Consider the following 19,930-nt stretch of genomic DNA (forward strand, 5'->3'; position numbering starts at 1 on the left):
AAAAGAGCATCTAGCAAACTTATAGACACCTAAAGTGAAGAAGCCTCAGAGGAATTTTGAAAGTCCTAGGATCCCCTGTTACTCCTCAGAATAGATATTTGCATTGTTATCAGAACCCTCACCCCACCCAAAGCTGTTTAAACTTACGCAGTTGCTATTACCCCGTATGGAAGTATTTCAATAATGTAACCATGGTACAGTTGTACTGGGGTATCTGGATGAATATTATTCTAGGACACAAATGCTAGTAGGTTACCCTATGTTGCATAAGGGGTTGAAAAGATACGTACTTCAAAAAAAACAAACAAATGTGACTGCCCAAATTCCTACCAATACTATTGCCCTACCTAAGAAAACCAACTCCTATTAGTTATCAAGAAATAGAAGCACATAATTGATTTAATGCAACTCATTGTCCTTACTATCCCCAAATTATACATCTTTCTTATTTTTACTTCTAAACCAATTTTACCTTAGGTCTGTATAGCATATGAGAAAATTGCCTAATACACAGCTACTACTTCAGTAGTAAACATCTCTACTGTCATTCATTGCTCTTAGTTGAGGCTGCTGGATCATATTCTGTATTAAATGAGGACCCCCATTTTTTAAAAAGACAAAATCTAAAATACCACATTATATATATGTAACTCGTATACATGCCTTATCTATACTTCCTTTCAGTAATTGCTTATTGTGTTGTTTGACGGATCTTCTAATCATGACTATAATACCTGATATAAAGGGTATATATTATCTTAAATGTTTAACCTTTTTTTTTTTTAAGATTTTATTTATTTATTTGAGAGAGAGAATGAGATAGAGAGAGCATGAGAGGGGGGAGGGTCAGAGGGAGAAGCAGACTCCCTGCTGAGCAGGGAGCCCGATGCGGGACTCAGTCCTGGGACTCCAGGATCATGACCTGAGCCGAAGGCATCCGCTTAACCAACTGAGCCACCCGAGCACCCAATGTTTAACCTTCTTACCAAAGCAGTCTAAAAGGTTCTTAGTTTTTCTTACATCACAAATATTTTTGAAGATCTGGTGAAAGCTCTAGACTCTTTCTTTAGAGAAAAGTTATATATATACATAGGAAATTTTACACATAATTTCTTAGTGATGCAGACTCCCTCAAACCAGCTCACGGACCCTCAGTTGGAGAACCACTTTGGATACCTGGCGCACAGGCGCACACATATGTACCCACACCCATACCCGTGTTCCCTTTCAGGAGAGGCATTATGCTTAGAGGTTAAGAAACAAGTTTGGAGTCAAGCAGACCTTGGTTTATATCCCAGTTTCACCATTTAACCACCTTATAACCTTAGGCAAGGTAATTAGGTTCTCAAAGCTCTTTTCTCATCTGTGAAATGGTGAAAATAGTAAAAGTACCACCTCAGAGAGAAAAATGTACTTACCCTGAAGAAATGGTACTTGTCCACCAGAAATACTGACTCTATAAACAGTGTTGGTGGTAGTGTTAAAGCCCTCTAATCTAAAAAATGTGGCTTGAGGCTTCTCATTTTAATTTCTCTGTGCCCCTGATCCTCAACTATAAAATGACTAACAGTGAAATCTTTATGATTGCATTGTTTATACCTACTTAAGATCTCCAGAGCCTTCAGGGGGTTTCCCTTCATGTTAATGAAAGTTAAGGGTGAGAATAATTCTGCTACAGACAGGCTGAATGTATAATTGATCATCCAACCCAGGATACTTTTGAGGATGAAAAGGGGACAACCAGAGTTTTCCTGACAATTTTTAATAGTATAAGCCAGGATGTATCTTCACCTTAGCAATTGGGAAAGTACCAAAGGTGCTCTAGAGTAAGAACAAGGAAAATAATCTCTTCTAGCTGTCTTCATTTCTCTATCCAGAATGTAATGCTACTAAATTAACCCTGTATTGAGAATTGTGGTAGACAGTTGTGTTTATTTTGTAGTTAACAAAAGGTACAAGATTTCTTACAAGAATTGTTTGAGGGCAAATAATTCTAGTAATGAAAGGTTATTGAAAATTCCTGTTTAAGAATAAACAATCAGGGGCGCCTGGGTGGCTCAGTTGGTTAAGCAACTGCCTTCGGCTCAGGTCATGATCCTGGAGTCCCTGGATCGAGTCCCGCATCGGGCTCCCTGCTCAGCAGGGGGTCTGCTTCTCCCTCTGCCCTCTTCCCTCTCATGCTCTCTGTCTCTCATTCTCTCTCTCTCTCAAATAAATAAATAAAATCTTTAAAAAAAAGAATAAACAATCAGGGTGTCTGGGTGGTTCAGTCAGTTAAGCATCTGCTTAAACAATCATCTGTTTAATCAGCCCAAGTATAGATAATATATAAATTCTTAGCCTAAGGTCTATGGATGGTATGGAGAACTAAGTATGTGCCCCAACTTTTTCTTTGTTTTTTGTCCTGTTACTTTTTTTTTTTTATATCATTTTTTTTTAAGATTTTATTTATTTATTTGAGAGGGAGAATGAGAGAGAGAGAGCATGAGAGGGGGGAGGGTCAGAGGGAGAAGCAGACTCCCCACCGAGCAGGGAGCCCGATGCGGGACTCGATCCCGGGACTCCAGGATCATGACCTGAGCCGAAGGCAGTCGCTTAACCAACTGAGCCACCCAGGCGCCCCTGTTACTTTTTTTTAAAGCTTTATTGTGATAAATTTTACATACCATAAAATTCACGTATCGTGTCATAGCATCATAACAGTCCGGCTTTAGACTACTTCCTTCACCCCTTAAAGTTTCCTTATTCCTGTTTTGCAGTCAGTCCCTTCTCCTACCTTCTGCCTCAGGCAACCACTAATCTACTTTCTGCCTCTAATAATTAAATCTTTTCCAAAAATGTCATATAAATGGATTCCTATAATATGTAGTCTTTTGCATATCATAATGCTCTTGAGGTTTATCCCTATTGTAGTGGGTGGTGGACAAGTACCATTTCTTCAGGGTAAGTACACAAGGTCAGTGGGTGTTTCAGTTCTTCCCTTTATTTTTACTGCTGAGAAATATTCTAGTATATGGAAATATCACATTTTGTTTATTCACCAAGTGAGAGATGTTTGGATTGTTTTCCATTTTGGACTGTTAACACTGCTGGTATCAACATTTGCTTATAAGTCTGTGTGAACATATGTTTTCATTTCTCTTGGGTAGGTACTTAGTGGAATGGCTGAATTATATGGTATATACTTGACTTTTGGAGAAATTACAAGACTATTTTCCACAGTGGCTGTACTACTTTGCATTCCCACTGGCAACATATAAGGGTTCCAGTTTCCCTGTATCCTCCCCAACACTTATTTGGATCAATCTTCTTGATTATAGATATTTTAGTGGATATGTAGTATTATTTCATTGTGTGTTTTTTTTTTAATTTTATTTATTTGAGAGAGAGTGAGTGGGAGAGAGAGCATAAGCCAGGGGGCGGGATAGGGAGGGGTAGGGGGAGAGGAAGAAGCAGACTGCCCGCTGAGCAGGGAGCCCGACTTGGGGCTCAGTCCCAATCCTGGGATCACGACCTGAGCCAAAAGCAGATGCTCAACTGACTGAGCCACCCAGGCACCCCTCTTTATGGTTTTAATTTACATTTCACTGATGACTAATGATATTGAGCATCTTTTATTTTTTTAAGATTTTATTTATTTATTAGAGAGAGACAGAGCATGAGCAGGGGGAGGGGCAGAGGGAGAAGCCGACTCCTCGCTGAGTGGGGAGCCCGACTCAGGGCTCAATCCCAGGACCCCAGGATCATGACCTGAGCCAAAGGCAGAAGCTTAACCAACTGAGCCACCCAGGCATCCCAATGTTGAGCATCTTTTAATGTGCTTATTAGCCATTCAAATATTTTCTTTAGTAAAGCATTCAAACTTTTTGCCCATTTAAAAAAATTGACCATCTTAGTATTGATTGGTAAGGATTCTTTATATATTGTAGAGCCTTTCCTGTTGCTTTTCAAACAGTTTTGGGAAAAAGAAAGATTCGTTTGAGTCATCTTGTTTTATTAATGGCCACTCCTATACACATTTGGAAATTCTGTATTTATTGTCATCATGTTGAGGGCACAAACTACCCCACTACTATCTTTCATTCCAACTTTTTAAAAACTTGACAACAAAAAAGAAATGAAAGTAATAAAATCACCTAATCACCAAAGATGATAGAACACGAAGCCTTAGTTTTTTAATGTGGCAGAGTTCTCACCAACCTAAGTATGAAGTTGGGAAAGCTGAAAGAGCTTATAGTTTTCCATTTTTTAAATATATCTTACAGTTTGGATTTTTTGTTGTAAGTAGAAGTTTCAGTTAGGAACTACCAAAATGTGATTGAATTTGTTCTTTCACAAAAACCTTTTTTGAAAAGGTCCTATAAAATTGACTTTCACATTGCCAAGAAAAGCTGCCACGTGAAATTGGAAAGACCTTTAAGTTTTATGTGCTGACAGTTTTGAACTGACTTAGCTTGGAGTAGAAGCAAATTTATGTCAAATTTCAGATGATGTCATCCATTCTAGGATCCCTATCATTTATTCCAATAATTTGAAGTTTTGAAGGAATTGGCAATTATCCCATTTCCCTCCAGAATACAACTTGATGAAACTACTGATTTGTTCTAAGGAGTTAATTCCTAGTTTTTGTCTGTTAATAAGCGTGTTGACACAGTCCAAGAAAAATCTCAAATATGTGAGATTCTCTTACAGAAATTAGACAAGCTGTTAACATTAATGGTCGTTACCATCTTTGAAAGATTGTTAAATTTCTTTGCCAAAATAACTACCAGAAAAAAAAATTTTTTTTGACACTAAGGAAGATCTTGGTACTCTGCACAGATGGTGCATCTTCCAAGCTTAGTAACATGCATATTTATATTGCCTCAGAGAAGAAAGGAGCCCCACCCATTGTAATAATACATTGGGTTTCTTTTTTTTCATTGGCACATACTAGAGTTGAAGTCTCTTCCAACAGCCCTAAAGGAAGCCTTGCCTGCTACCATAGAAGTAATCACCATCATGAGAAGAAGATTTTATCAAAATAGAATATTTTTCTTTGCTTGATTAAACTTTGGACAGGAGTTTTGCTTTTTAAGAAGAGAGAAAAATTAGTACAAGAGTTTACTTATGGCTTGATTTATTCGGAGATATTTAGGATTTTATGAATAAGTATAACTTCCAGTTTAAGACCTTTTAGTCATTATTGCAAATTTGATAGAACAATCATGATGAGCTCCTTTAACCAACAGTAATTAGAAGTAGACAACATTGTGAATGTCCCAACTGATGGAGGAAGTTTCCCTGGGGCTGGTCATGAATGGAAAGCTGTATCAGTTTCTCTATAAGAATTGAAAAACCTCAGGGCTCTTGAAGATTACTTCCACTCAGAAACCTTAAAATCGAATTTTGGATTTGTAGTCTTTTCTTTTGACACTGCATCAAAACAGTGATATGAATTCACTTCTAAGAGTCTTAGGAAATTCTTAGGCTCCTTGCACATACCTAGCCTACCATCATCATCTGGCAAAAGTGAGCTGTGTTTATATTTGTTACTACATATCTTTCTCAGAGTCTCAGAATTTTCACTTCTTTTCATGAAAACAAAAAGGCACAACCTTTTAGATAGCAAAGATGATATTCAAGTTAACCATGTTCCAAAACCAGGCCATTGTGTGACTTCTTTATGCAAACCAAACAATAGCAGCCTTGTAATTGAAATGGTTTTTTATGTAGAATTAGTTTATTTTAATTAATTTGTACAATATTATCTCTTTAGAAAAATAGGAAATGGCCATTAATTTGGGGTTAAAAATGAGGAAAATACTTTAGTTTTTGTCAACATTTATTTCAAAAATATGACAATGTAGTAGTCTGCTTGGGCTGCCATAACAAAATAGCATAGGCTGGGTGGCTTAAACAACAAAAATTTATTTTTTCACAGTTCTGGAGGCTAGAAGTCTGAGGCATGGGTGCCAGCATGGTCTGGTTCTGGTAAGAACTCCATGAGCTGGCAGATAGCTACTTTCTCTTTGTGTTCTCACATGGTGGGGAGTGGGGAGAGTTCTTACTCTTCTTATAGATCCACAGTCCTAACAGATTGGGGCCTGTCCTTTGTCCTTTATGACCTCATTTAACGGTAGTTACCTCCTAACAACCCATCTCCAGATAGTCACACCTATGAATTGGGCGGGGGCCCAAATTCAGTCCATAACAGGCAATATGAAGGAGATCAGTTTCTGATGCAATAAAATAAATTGTATCTAAAATTTTTTTTTTTAAAGATTTTATTTATTTGACAGAGAGAGACACAGCGAGAGAGGGAACCCAAGCAGGGGGAGTGGGGGAGGGAGAAGCAGACTCCCCGCTGAGCAGGGAGCCCGATGCGGGGCTCGATCCCAGGACTCTGGGATCATGACCTGAGCCGAAGGCAGCCGCCTAACCGACTGAGCCACCCAGGCGACCCTGTATCTAAAATTTTTATGTATAAATTGTTTGAATATTTTCAGGAAATAGGGCCAAGGGAGGAATCCATACCTTTATCAGTGTCTCAAAGAGGTCAATTATCCAAAAAACCAAGAAACATGGAATTGGTTTGTATAGTATGTACTGTTTTTCTTCTTGTTGCCCTCAGTGGAACAAGTCAGATTTGTTATCTTGAGATTTAAAGGCGTGATTGGATATATTCTATGATTTTACACTTTGTGTTAGGACTATAGTTTTTAGGAAAATCAAGAGAAACTATTAAAGGAGGCGTTTTTTTTTCACACATTCTCATTGAATCTTCTCAGCAGCCTTGTGACATACGAGAACCCCTACGTTATAAGTGAGAAAACTGAGGTACAGTTATATTCAGTAGTGTGCCCGTGGATTCAAGGTGTCTCCTATGGTAAAACTTGAGAACTTTCAAGCTGAGATTCCAAAACCATGCTTTTTCTGCTTACTCCACTGTCTGTACTTTAGGACTGTATTCTGCTTCTCACTACCCAGAAGTTAAAATGGGCCAAAGGTCAAGGTTTAATAAAGTTACTTTCACAGCAGCACCATCAAAAGCATTGGTTTTAAAAGGAAAAAATGTTATAGTACTATATTGCGACAGGACTTCATTTTTATAAAAGGAAACAAATTTTTAATTCTCAGAAGAATGAGTACATGAATGAAAAGAAAGGAGGGGATGACCTTTTAGCACAAATGGTTTTGACATTTATGAGAAATATTTTCATGAATTCATTTTAGAAAAACCAGAAATAACAAAAGGTACATAGTTTGTATGGCTGTTTAAAATCAGACTGATAATACCATATATTCAAAGATGGTTTATAACTGTGTTTTTCCAACTTTCATCAGTTAAGCCTCATAATAACTTCACAAAAATAGTTTTACATAGTTTACAGAGATTCGGTTGTACAAACACTGATTCACCTGAGGTACAAAGTGAAATATGTAGTTGATGTGATTAAAATTAATTTATAGGGGCGCCTGGGTGGCTCAGTTGGTTAAGCTTCCAGCTCTCGGTTTCGGCTCAGGTCATGATCTCAGGGTCCTGAGATCAAGCATTGGGCTCTGCACTCAGCAAGGAGTCTGCTTGTCCCTCTCTTCTGCTCCTCCCCTGCTCTCTCTCTCTCCTAAATAAATAATTTAAATATTTTTAAAAAATTAATTTAGACTACTGGTTAGAAAGAAACAACTGGATTTATTAAGCTACTAAAGTTATGATTATATAATTGGGCTTTTTCATATTGCTGTGGAAAGATATTTCCTACATAAATATTTACATGGTTTTCAACATGAGTATTCTTCAAATGATGTTAATATGTGACAGATTTAGTATATTTAATATATTATGAATAATGTAAAGAAAATTTCAGTGATCAATTTTCATAGTTAAATGGATTCTTCTGAGATTATTGTGAAGCAAGTACGTTTTGTTTATACATGTTAATTACAGATTTCAAGGATATTTTTGACATAATGTAATTTTGCAATAATGTAAGGTAGGACCTTACTATCACCAAAATAATATTTAGTTTATTCTATTAAAATGGTGATCTTGGGCGCCTGGGTGGCTCAGTTGGTTAAGCGACTGCCTTCGGCTCAGGTCATGATCCTGGAGTCCCAGGATCGAGTCCCGCATCGGGCTCCCTGCTCGGCAGGGAGTCTGCTTCTCCCTCTGACCCTCCTCCCTATCATGCTCTCTGTCTCTCATTCTCTCTCTCTCTCAAATAAATAAATAAAATCTTAAAAAAAAAAAATGGTGATCTTATGTCTTCCCTAACATATAATTTAATGAGAAAGTGTATGGGCCTTTGGAATTATATTTATGAATGTGGAAGTGAGTATTAAAAATAAATTGTTTGAAGCTATCTAGGCATGATACTAGTAAAAAAAACTAAAACATATATTAGGAAGAATAAACTTTATTGAAGGACATAAAATAAGATAAAAATAAATGCAGAGCTATAACATATTAATGAATGTGAAGACAACATTGTAAAAATTGTCAGCTTCCCTCACATGAATTTATGAACTCCAGTGCAATGCTAATCTAAACCCCAACAGGAACTGCTGAACTTATTTAAACATTCATATGAAAGAATAACACTATACAAATACCTAAGATAAATTTGGAGTAGAAAAGGGGGGAAGGTTTGCCCAAACCACATATGAAGATGTATTTTTAAAACCATAATAATCAAAACAGTGAAATACTGGTTCAGGAAGATTGTAGGGTCAGATTAGAGAAACATTGCGTATATGGAAATTTGATGTGTGATAGAATTAGCATTGTAAATCAAGAGAAAAGGCAGACTATTCAATAAATACTGCTGTTAAAATTGACTTCTTACCTCACAAAAGTAAATTCCAGATGGCATAAGGAGTAAAATGTGAAACAAAGAGCTCAAAAAGGAAAAGAAAATTTGGCCAGATTTATATTGGAAACTAAAAACAAGGAGTGCTGTTAACTCTCTTAGCTTTCTTTTTCTTTATAATAAAGAACAAAAAAATCTGTTTTTTCAAGGGATGAATAAATTGTGGTATATTCCTACAGTAAAATTCTACATAGGACTTTAAATGAATGATCCAGAAATGTGATTCAATTTGGATAAATCTCAAAGCATTATTGAGCATAAAAGGCAAGTTGTAGAAGGTTGAATACAGTACAACCACTTATGTAACATCTAAGTACATGCAATAACCATGCCATATTTAGCTATTTAATACCATATAACAAATTATGGTCATACTTAGTGGCTTAAAACAACAATAATCCTTTATTATCTCATGTTTTTATGGATTTGGAATTGAGGAGCAGTTTAGCTGGGCAATTCAGGATCTCATTGGGTTGCAATCCCATGTCAGCTAGGATTGCAGTCATCTAAAGGTTTGACGGGGCTGGAGGATTCAATTCTAAGGTGGCTCACAACATGGCTGAGAAGTTGGTACTGGCTCTTGATAGGAGACTCCACTTCTTCTCAATGTTGGCTTCTCCATAGGGCTGCAGGATTGTTCTTGTGGCTACTGGGTTCCCTCAGAGAAAGTGATCCAAGAGAGCAAGACAGAAGCTACGGTCTTTTATGGCATAGCCTGGGAAGTTACACACCATCACATCAGCTGTATTCTACTGATTTTACAGACCAGCCCTGATTTGATATGGGATGGGACCACACAAGGATGTCAATACCTAGAGGCAAGGATCATAGAGAGCCATCTTAAAGGCTGGCTTCCATATACTATATATGGTATATTGAGCTGCGTCTGTGTCTGTCTGTGTGTGTCTGTCTGCCTGCCTGTTTGTGTGTGTATCATGGATGGCAATGCTAAACACCAAAGACCAACTTCAAGAGAGTGGTTTCCTTTGGAAAAAGAAAGATTACTCTATTTAAATGTGGATAATATTTTGAACAGGAGCAAGGCTGGAATAAAGTAAGGAGTCCAATTATAATATAGCTGATAGAAGAAAGGTGTGGTGGCCTGGACTAAGAAGATGGTAGTAGTAGAGAGAATTGGAAGGATTAGAGATGTTAAGAAAATATAATGAAAGGACATGGTGACTGATTAGATATGAGGAATGTCATGTTCTGGTTCTAAGAGTAGTCGGGGATATCAGACAATTTTCTGGATTGGGCAGTAGTTAAGTAATTGTGGTGTTATTGACTGAAATGAGATATGTCAGAGGTGAGTGGTTCAAGGAAGATTAATTCAATTTTAGGATTTTTTGAATTTGAGGTATGTGTACAGGAAACTCAGCAGACAGTTGAATATAGGTTTGGGACATATCAGCATTTAGATGGTACCTGGACAGTATGGAAGGACACGAGATTGCCTAGAGAGTATGTGGATTGAAAAGCACAGAGACCAAGGACAAAGCACTTAGAAACTTTCAAAAGAGATGAATATAGGAAGAAGAACCTATGAAGGATAATGAGAAAGTGTAGACAGAAAGGTACAGAACAACCAGGAGAGTATGGAATCACAGAAGCCAAAAGGAAAACTTTTTATAAAGTGAAGGAGTAGGTTGACATTGTTAGATGTTGCTAAAACAAGCAAGTTAATTCCTTCTTCAGCCCCAAATATCAGTTGTCCTTGCAGTTCTCTTCTTAGTCTGGAAAATCCCTTCCTTTTTGTTTTTATGCCTAAATCCAGTCATATTCTCCTTCTCAATATTCATATTGGTTGACCCATAATTTCCTGGTTTCTTTGAAGCACACTGCTGTAGAACATACTTAGATTATTTCTTATTTTATTGAAATGGAAATCAAAGCAAAAGATTAAAAATAAACCCAACCAAAGAACTACCTGATGCAATTTACACTTAAAAAGAATATTTGTTCCTAGAGAATAGGAGCTGTTAACTGTCAGTAGCTTGTAAATACCCATTGTGACTTTGCTACAACCAGCAGCTATTTTACATATTGTTAAACTTGAGGAACTTGGGTAATTGGTTTTGGTTGCAAACCAAGAAATCTGACATTTAATTACAATCTAGTGTGTGGCAAAGAAAGAGACCTGGGGATTTATTTCAAAAGCAGTATTATAATAAGGGTTTGTCAATCCTGAAGTGTGTTATTCCATGCACAGTTTCTCAGAGCTTTCATATTTCACTCCTTTGAAAGACTTCATGATCTTTAGTGTAAAAAGTGGCTGAGAAAGACCTTAATTTTCTCTGTTGACTTTATCTTAGTTATTTTAAAATAGTAACCCCTAAGCACTTAAACTGTGAAACTGATGCTTTAGTGAAATCTTCCATGCTTTTGTGTTTAAGACTCCCATCTTCTATTTTTCACCTCTGTCTGCTTCTTGAAATCTGTGGCTGAATAGTTTTTTTCACATATAGAAGGAAGATATGGCGGGGGGGGGGGCACAGAAATAAATAAGTTAGTCACCTAATTTTCTGATGCCATCATCATTACTGCCTATAGAAGAAGTGGGGATATTCATATTAATGGCTCTGACTTTAAGGAAACACTGGATTGCTAAGGATTCTTCTATTTTTTAAAAGTTTTTAAAAAAATATTTTATTATTTGTCAGAGAGAGCACAAGCAGGGGGAGTGGCAGGCAGAGGGAGAATCAGGCTCCCTGTTAAGCAAGGAACCTGGTGCAGCACTCAATCCCAGGACCCCGGGATCATGACCTGAGCCAAAGACAGACACTTAACTGACGGAGCCTCCCAGGCGTCCCTTAGCTAAGGATTCTTTTAGAAATGAAGAAGAAAATGACAAAATTTTCAAATATCTTTAGACATTAAAAACTTTAGATAGTACTTACTGTATATTAAGTTCATATAATTATCTTTGGCCTCTTCTTCCTTAGGAAATATAGACTACCCTTTTGGAAGAATTAAAGAAATAGAGATTTCTGTCTTCTTTTCAATTTTTGTGTAAACATTCAAGTCATGTATCCACAGAGGATTAACTGGTATGGAAATTGCTGCCCTGCTGTCAACAACTAGAACACCAGACAAAATATGTAAAACAGTTGTTTTTAGACATTGGACAATAAGGACCAGACTGTGATCTCTGAGAGAAGAAAAACAAATGGGATTGACCCTATATTGCCTCAGCTCACAGCCTGAGGCTTTGGCTAAATTCTAACACAAGACCAGGCTAGAATAACTTCCAATAACAATTACCAGAAATTGTAAAATGGATAATTCTTAGTGCTCATACAGAGCCAGAAATCATTTGACTTCCCTCCAGTCAGAAAAGAGACATCACTGAATATATGAACATTCAGTGTTCATTGAATCTTAGAAGTGGGGCCAAATTTGGTCCTATAATAAAGGAATCTAGATCTGTCCTAAGAAACTTTCTAAAGGACTTGAAAGGATCAAAATAATATGCAAATAACTGTACAACAAGATCCAGCACTGAACAATGTAAAAGTCATTATGTCAACCTCAAATCAAAATTTACTAGGCATATGAAGAAGCAGGGGAAAAAAGAAGAAAAATTAGTCAATAGAAACAGATCTGGAAACAACAGAGATGATGGAATTAACAGACAAGGATTTTAAAATAGTTATTATAAATGTGATCTTTATATTCAGGGGGGAAAAGGAAAACAAGCATATGAAGAAAAAGAGAAGATATAAAAATAAACAGATGTAACTTCTAGAGATGAAACAAATAATGTCTGAGATGAAAAGCAGTTACAGATGGAATTAACAGATTTAGACACTGCAGAAGAAAATATCAGTGACATTGAAGTATATAGCAGTTAAAACTATCCAAAATGAATCTGAGAGGAAAAAACCATGAAATATAAGAAGAGAGCCTCAGTGCCCTGTGAGACAGCACTACATAGTCTAAGTATAATTGGAATCCCAGAAGGAGAGGGGTAAGAACTAGAAAAAATATTTGAGTAATGGCCAAAATTTTTTCAAATTTGATAAAAACTATGAGCTCATAGATCTATGAAATTTAATAACTCCCAAGTAGAATACTTAGGAAACCATAGAAAGGAACATTGGAATCGAATTATTGAAAACCAGTGATAAAGAGAAAATATTAAAAGCAGCCATAGGAAAAAAGACATATGTGCCAAGGAATAAAGAAGAATATATATGTACTTACATATACTATGCAAACTAAAAGACATAAGTTCTTTAGAGTGCTAAAAAGAAAAAAAAAAATATGTCCACCTAGAATTTTTTTACACAGCAAAATGTTCTTCAAAAATGAAGGTGAAATACAATAGCCAAACTGTGGAAAGAGCCAAGATGTCCATCGACAGATGAATGGATAAAGAAGATGTGGTACATATATACAATGGAATATTATGCAGCCATCAAAAGGAATGAGATCTTGCCATTTGCAACGACGTGGATGGAACTGGAGGGTATTATGCTGAGCGAAATAAGTCAAACAGAGAAAGACGTGTATCATATGACCTCACTGATATGAGGAATTCTTAATCTCAGGAAACAAACTGAGGGTTGCTGGAGTGGGGGGGGTGGGAGGGATGGGGTGACTGGGTGATAGACACTGGGGAGGGTATGTGCTCTGGTAAGCGCTGTGAATTGTGCAAGACTGTTGAATCTCAGATCTGTACCTCTGAAACAAATAATGCAATATATGTTAAGAAAAAAAAAGAAGAAGATAGCAGGAGGGGAAGAATGAAGGGGGGGAAATCGGAGGGGTAGATGAACCATGAGAGATGATGGACTCTGAAAAACAAACTGAGGGTTCTGGAGGGGAGGGGGGTGGGAGGATGGGTTAGCCTGGTGATGGGTATTGAGGAAGGCACGTTTTGCATGGAGCACTGGGTGTTATGCACAAACAATGAATCATGGAACACTACATCTAAAACTAATGATGTAATGTATGGGGATTAACATAACAATAACAAAAATAAAAGTAAAAAAAAATGCTAAAAAAAAATGAAGGTGAAATAAACCTCAGACTTATCAAAATTGGGGAGAATTTATTGTCAACACATCAGCCCAACAAGAAATGTTTAAGGAAGCTCTTCAAGCAAAAGGAAAATGATAATAAATAGAAATTTAGATCTATACTAAATGAATGAGCAACACCAGAGGGTAACTATGTGTGTAAATATAAAAGATATTTTTCCTCATTTTAAAATTTCTTTAAAATGTAATTAGTTGTCAAAGTAAAAATAATGTGTGGTTTATAACCTGTAGAAATAAAATGTATGAGAACAATAGTACAAAGCAAGGGAAATGGAAGTGTGTTGGTCTAAGATACCCTACAATGGTAAGTGGTAAATTATGTGAAAGTCTATTGTAATATTACAGGTTAAAGATGTAAATTATAAACCCTTGAGCAAGGTTCAGCAAACCCAATAGGTCAAATCCAGGCCACTGCTTATTTTTGTAAATAAAGTTTATTGGAACACAGCCATGCCCATTTGTTTAATACCTAGCCCTTTACAGAAAAAGTTTACCAACATCTGTAGGGAAACCCCTAAAAACATAAAAAGGTATAGTTAATGAGGCAGTAGTAGAGATTAAATGTAATCATAAAAATAGTTAATCTAAAAGAGAGCAAGAATAGAGGAAAAGTAGAAGAAAGAACAGGTGGGTCAATTAAGTAGTAAGACTTATACACAAGTAGATTACACAACCATATTTATAATTTATTAAATGTAAATAATGTACACACTTTAATTAGGCTGAGATTGGAGGGTGCCTTGGTGGCCTGAGTCGGGCTCCGTGCTCAGCAGGGAGTCTGCTTAAGATTCTCTTCCTCTCCTTCTGCCTCTCCCCCCATTTGTGCACTCTCTCTCTCCATCTCTCTCTAAAATAAATAAATAAATCTTAAAAACAAAACAAAACAAAAACCAAGGCTGAGGTGGTCAGATTGGATAAAATAGCAAGACCCAACTATATGCTGTGTGCAGAAAACCCACTTTAAATATAGACATGGATAGGTTAAAAGCAAAAGGATGAGAAAAAGTATAGCACAAAAAAGTACAGCACAAAAACATATGTCTACACAAAGACTTGAAAGTGGGTAATCATAAAAGCTGGAAACAGTCCAAATGTCAATCAGCAGGAAAAGGAAAAGGAATAAATTATAATATATATATAGTATATATATAATGTATATAATACAAATAAATTATGGTATGTCCATACAGTGAAATATTACTCAGTAATAAAAAAACTACTAATGCATGCAACAATGTGGGTTAATCTCAAAATCATTATGTTGAGAGAAGTCCAGATACAAAGGAGCCTGTACTGTATGATTCCAGTAATATAAAAACTCCAGAAAAGCTAAATATAAATTGAATCAGTGGTTGCCTAGGGATTAATGGGATGGGGAACAGGGGAATTTGGGGGAGTAATGGAAATGTTCTTTATCTTGATTATAGTGTCAAAACTCATCAAATGTCCATTTAAAATAAAAGTATTTTATGTTATTTACCAACTATGCCTCAATCAGGGTTACTTTTAAAATTTACTGAAAGAATGTAGTGTGAGGGGTGCCTGGATGGCTCAGGCACTTAAGTGTCTGCCTTTGGCTCAGGTCATGATCCCTGGGATCATGGGTCCTGGGATCGAGCCCGGAGTTGGGCTCCCTACTCAGTGGGGAGTTTGCTTCTCCCTCTCCCTCTGCCCCTCCCCTGCCCCCCCCACTCATGCTCTCTCTCTGTCTCAAACAAATAAATAAAATCTTAAAAAAGAAAAAAAAAGGATATAGTGTGAGGCTATCATATACACTGTAGGCCTTATAAATTACTAGAATAGGCAAGGAAATAAGATGTAAATAATTACAACACTGCAAAGTGTGATGCATTTGGAATCTCCAGAATGTTAATCTGTATGTTTCCTCTCAACTCTTCCATTTTGAGGGGTATGAATACTTAGAAACATTATAGAATGTATCTTCTGATTCTTAAAAGCTAATAAACATTATCAGGTATCTATCAAGCAGTGAGTTAAGTGTTTTATTTTTTTAAAACATTTTTTTATTTATTTGAGAGAGAGAGAGAGAGCACAAGTGGGGGCAGGGGCAGAGGGAGAAGCAGACTCCCCGCTGAGGAGGGAGCCTGACATGAGACTCAATCCCAGGACCCTGGGATCATGACTGAGCCACCCAGGTGCCCCATGTGTTAAGTGTCTTAAATGTTTTATTTATTCCTCGAGACAACTCTGTCAGTTAAGGATTAAATCTATTTTATATATCAAAAAAAATGAGGCTCAGAGAAGTTATATACTATGCCCAAAGTTAAAAAGCCAGGATTCCATCCCACATTTGCCTCTAAAGCCTATTTTCCTTCACAGGCTAGTGCTAACTTACCATCTTTAAATGCTTGGTTGTGAGGCACCTGGATGGCTCAGTCGTTAAGCGTCTGCCTTTGGCTCAGGTCATGATCCCAGGGTCCTGGGATCGAGCCCCGCATTGGGCTCCCTGCTCCTCGGGAAGCCTGCTTCTCCCTTTCCCACTCGCCCTGCTTGTGTTCCCTCTCTCTCTGTCTCTCTCTCTGTCAAATAAATTAATTAATTAAATATTTAAATAAAAAATAAAAATAAATGCTTGGTTGCTCATGTAAAAAATTCTGGTTCAGAATTTATTTAAAAATTCATATAAAAATTATTTCAAAAGAGTTATTTTACTCTGACATTTGTTTTAGTGACTAAGGCTTTGTCAATCAAGACTATTGAGGAAAAAGATAAGGAAATAGGAATTCTGTGCTGTAATATAGAAAATCTTTTGAGTTTCATAGCTTATTATAATGTTTCCTTTAATAACTTTTGTTAGAAAATCCCAAATAGTTGAGCTTTGGCTTCTAGCTGACCTCAGGATGATGTTCAAGAGAACATAAAAAGAATTGTTTTGATTATATCATAATATATTCATATTGTATAAGAGAATACTTACTTACCAAGCACCTTGGAAATAATAATTATACCCTAAGTAAGAATTGACTGTCCTTGAGTAAGGGTCTCACTTTTTAATGTATTTTCACATGTTATTCCCCAGGGATTCTTGAAAGGTGTGGCTCTTAAGAGCCACCTCCTACAGGTTATGGAGCCTGGCCCAGCAATCTCTGGCTACTTAATAAAATCTTCCTCAGTAGAACTGGGGTTTATATTCACCAATACCAAAATCTTTACCTCAAATTTCTGGGAAGGTTTCTCTCTGACCTAGTTAGAAGATAATCCTTTGCATGTTTTTTTTTTTTTTTCCCCTGAAAAGTGAATTGTGTGATCCATATGATTGATCTTCCATAAGCCAGTTCCCAGAATAACCTTCAACTAAAGCTAAAGGACATATTCTTAAACCTTTGAAAATATTTTAGGGGCGCTTGGGTGGCTCAGTCGTTACGCGTCTGCCTTCAGCTTAGGTCATGGTCCCAGGGTCCTGGGATCGAGCCCTACATCAGGCTCCCTGCTCAGCGGGAAGCCTGCTTCTCCCTCTCCCACTCCCCCTGCTTGTGCTCTCTCTCTCACTGTCTCTCTCTCTCTCTGTCAAAATAATAAAATCTTAAAAAAAAAAAAAAAAAAAACATTTTAAACCACATTGATAATAGACCCTATATAAGAATAGTAATAATGTAGCTTTAACTTATAATGGAATCTAATTATCATATGATTATGGGTCTTTTTCATTCAGATGTGACAGTGGTGTATCAAAACGGGTTACCTGTGATATCTGTGAGGCTACCGTCCCGGCGTGAACGCTGCCAGTTCACACTCAAACCTATCTCAGACTCGGTTGGTGTGTTTTTACGACAACTGCAAGAAGAGGATCGGGGAATTGACAGAGTCGCAATCTATTCACCAGGTACAGTCACATTCATTATTTATTCCCACCCAACCCTCATTTCACCCCTGACCACTTCTACACACACACCCCCCACTGCAAAAGAATCCCACACTCTTAACTTTAAAACACATTTTTTTTTTTGCTTAGCAAATGTCAGGAGAGACAGAGATTTGTCTCCCAGTTCTCAAAGTATGATTGTTCAATTTTAGGACTGTATATACACAAAAAGTCTCATTCAGAAGCACCTCACATATAATGCCATGGGCAAAGATGAGCAGTCAATCACATGTTATTGAACCTTTTATTATTACTTTAGGCATAAAATAAATTTTTCTAGTAGTTGAGCCCTTAACTCGGGGGATATGAAGTGTTAAGGACTTCTTTTTCGATCTTCTGTCTTTCACATGAAAGTTTACAAAATAAAGACATATATGATTGGAAAAGAATGAAATAAGGCACTAAAAATTCCCATTTGACATGATATCTGTCCTATTTATTTATTTGAATACCTTACAATTTTTTCCCATTCTTTGAAAAATCTTAAACCTACAGAAAACATAAAAGACTATATAGGAAGTACCTATTTACCCTTGGATTTACCAGTTGTTAACAATTTGCCACATTTCTGTGCTTTAAGTAGTTTAAATATACTTAATTTTCATCTTATCTAGTAATATAATTAGTAGACCCTATCATCTGTCCCTACCAAATTACTGGCAACTAACCAGTAATTATACTGAAAAGTACATACATTAGAAAGCATTGTGTTTTTTACTCAACAAACTTCCATCACAGATAGATATATGACATTCATGCAGCTCTCCCAGCAACCCTAGATTTCCAATTAACAGCTATAGATCTTTGTAATTATTTTACTTGTTCATAAAGTTCTGTTAGAAGAGTATATTGTTAAATCTTCATGGACTTGAGATCACCAAAGCAAAAAGCCTCAGATAATAAAAGCTTTATTTAGCACAGAACTTGGGGATGAGGCAGAAGTGAACTGGAATTTAAAAGAGAAGATATAATTTTTAAAATTGATTTTGAGGATTGCTTTTTCCTGATCATTCTCAAATAATTATGGACATATGACAAGTTTAAATTTTTACATTTAAATTTTTCACAGATGGCGTTCGAGTTGCTGCCTCTACAGGGATAGACCTCCTACTCCTTGACGACTTTAAGCTGGTCATTAATGACTTAACGTATCATGTACGACCACCAAAGAGAGGTAAAAAGTAATCTTGATAAGGCCAGAGAAATGTGGAAGGGCTTTTGGAAAGAACTTTGCTTTTCTTTGGATAACCTTGAGAAGCCGATAATAATCAAAGAAACTGAAAGTCTTACATCCAGATAAACTCTTTCAGTTGAACAGCTCATTGATTACCTCATGCTTGAGTACTTGGCTAGTACACTGACTGAAACTTAGATTCTGCCTAGACACCAGAATGCTTTAGTATTGGATATTGTCACTCTTTCACAGAAATGAATGTTCTACGTAAATTAACCTCCTTCCTTCCATACAAGCTAAAAGTTACATTATTTTAATAACATTGCAGGGGGAATCTTTTTAAAATATATTATGGACTTCCCTGTCCATATTAAAATAATATTTTAATGAACTATTTTAAAGTTAATGCAAAAAACCCATGATGAACAAAATATCAAAAATTTAAATGAAGGCAGTTGGTATTACTGATTTCTCTTTTTATCCCAGACTCCAATATGACTCTGCACAGTACTGATGCTAGGTAACTCTCTAAAATAGCCTTTGATTTGGGTCTTTTTTGGTCACTTTTCTCTCTCTGCCCTTGATCTTATTGTCACTTACTGCTATTGTTAATGCCCCTTCCATTATCACCAGCCTCCTAGGATGTCCCTTCTTTTCAATTCTGCTTTTGAGAATTGTGTCTAAGGTAGAAAATGTTCTCAGTGAAAGCCTAAATATTGAATGCCTCCAAAATCTGGTCCACATCTACTTTAAAAGTTTTCCTCTTTCCCTCTTACATGTTGTCTACTTTTCCTCTGTCCTCTAGTCCTTTTCTCTTTTCTGAACTAGGCCATTCTTTGCCATCTCAGTGTTTGCTCACCTTTCTCTACGGTGCCTTTTTTTCTTTCTTCCTAACCTATTCCTCGTGTCAAAATCGTCAAGGCCGGCTCTTCCATGAAGGTTTTTTTTTTTTTTTTTTTTTTTTAAAGATTTTATTTATTTA

At 36.5% G+C, this 19,930-nt stretch overlaps 1 protein-coding gene across 1 annotated transcript in view; it reads left to right on the forward strand.

Moving 5' to 3' along the window:
- Positions 1 to 19,930, forward strand: part of MCU (mitochondrial calcium uniporter) — a 203,316-nt gene that overhangs the window by 164,249 nt on the left and 19,137 nt on the right. The window contains exons 3-4 of the mRNA XM_044916493.1: positions 17,565 to 17,735; positions 18,844 to 18,948. Of these exons, the coding sequence (XP_044772428.1) occupies positions 17,565 to 17,735; positions 18,844 to 18,948 (276 nt within the window). The remainder of the gene's footprint in view (positions 1 to 17,564; positions 17,736 to 18,843; positions 18,949 to 19,930) is intronic.

Source organism: Neomonachus schauinslandi, chromosome 6 (assembly GCF_002201575.2).
Source record: "Neomonachus schauinslandi chromosome 6, ASM220157v2, whole genome shotgun sequence".
NCBI lineage: Eukaryota > Metazoa > Chordata > Mammalia > Carnivora > Phocidae > Neomonachus > Neomonachus schauinslandi.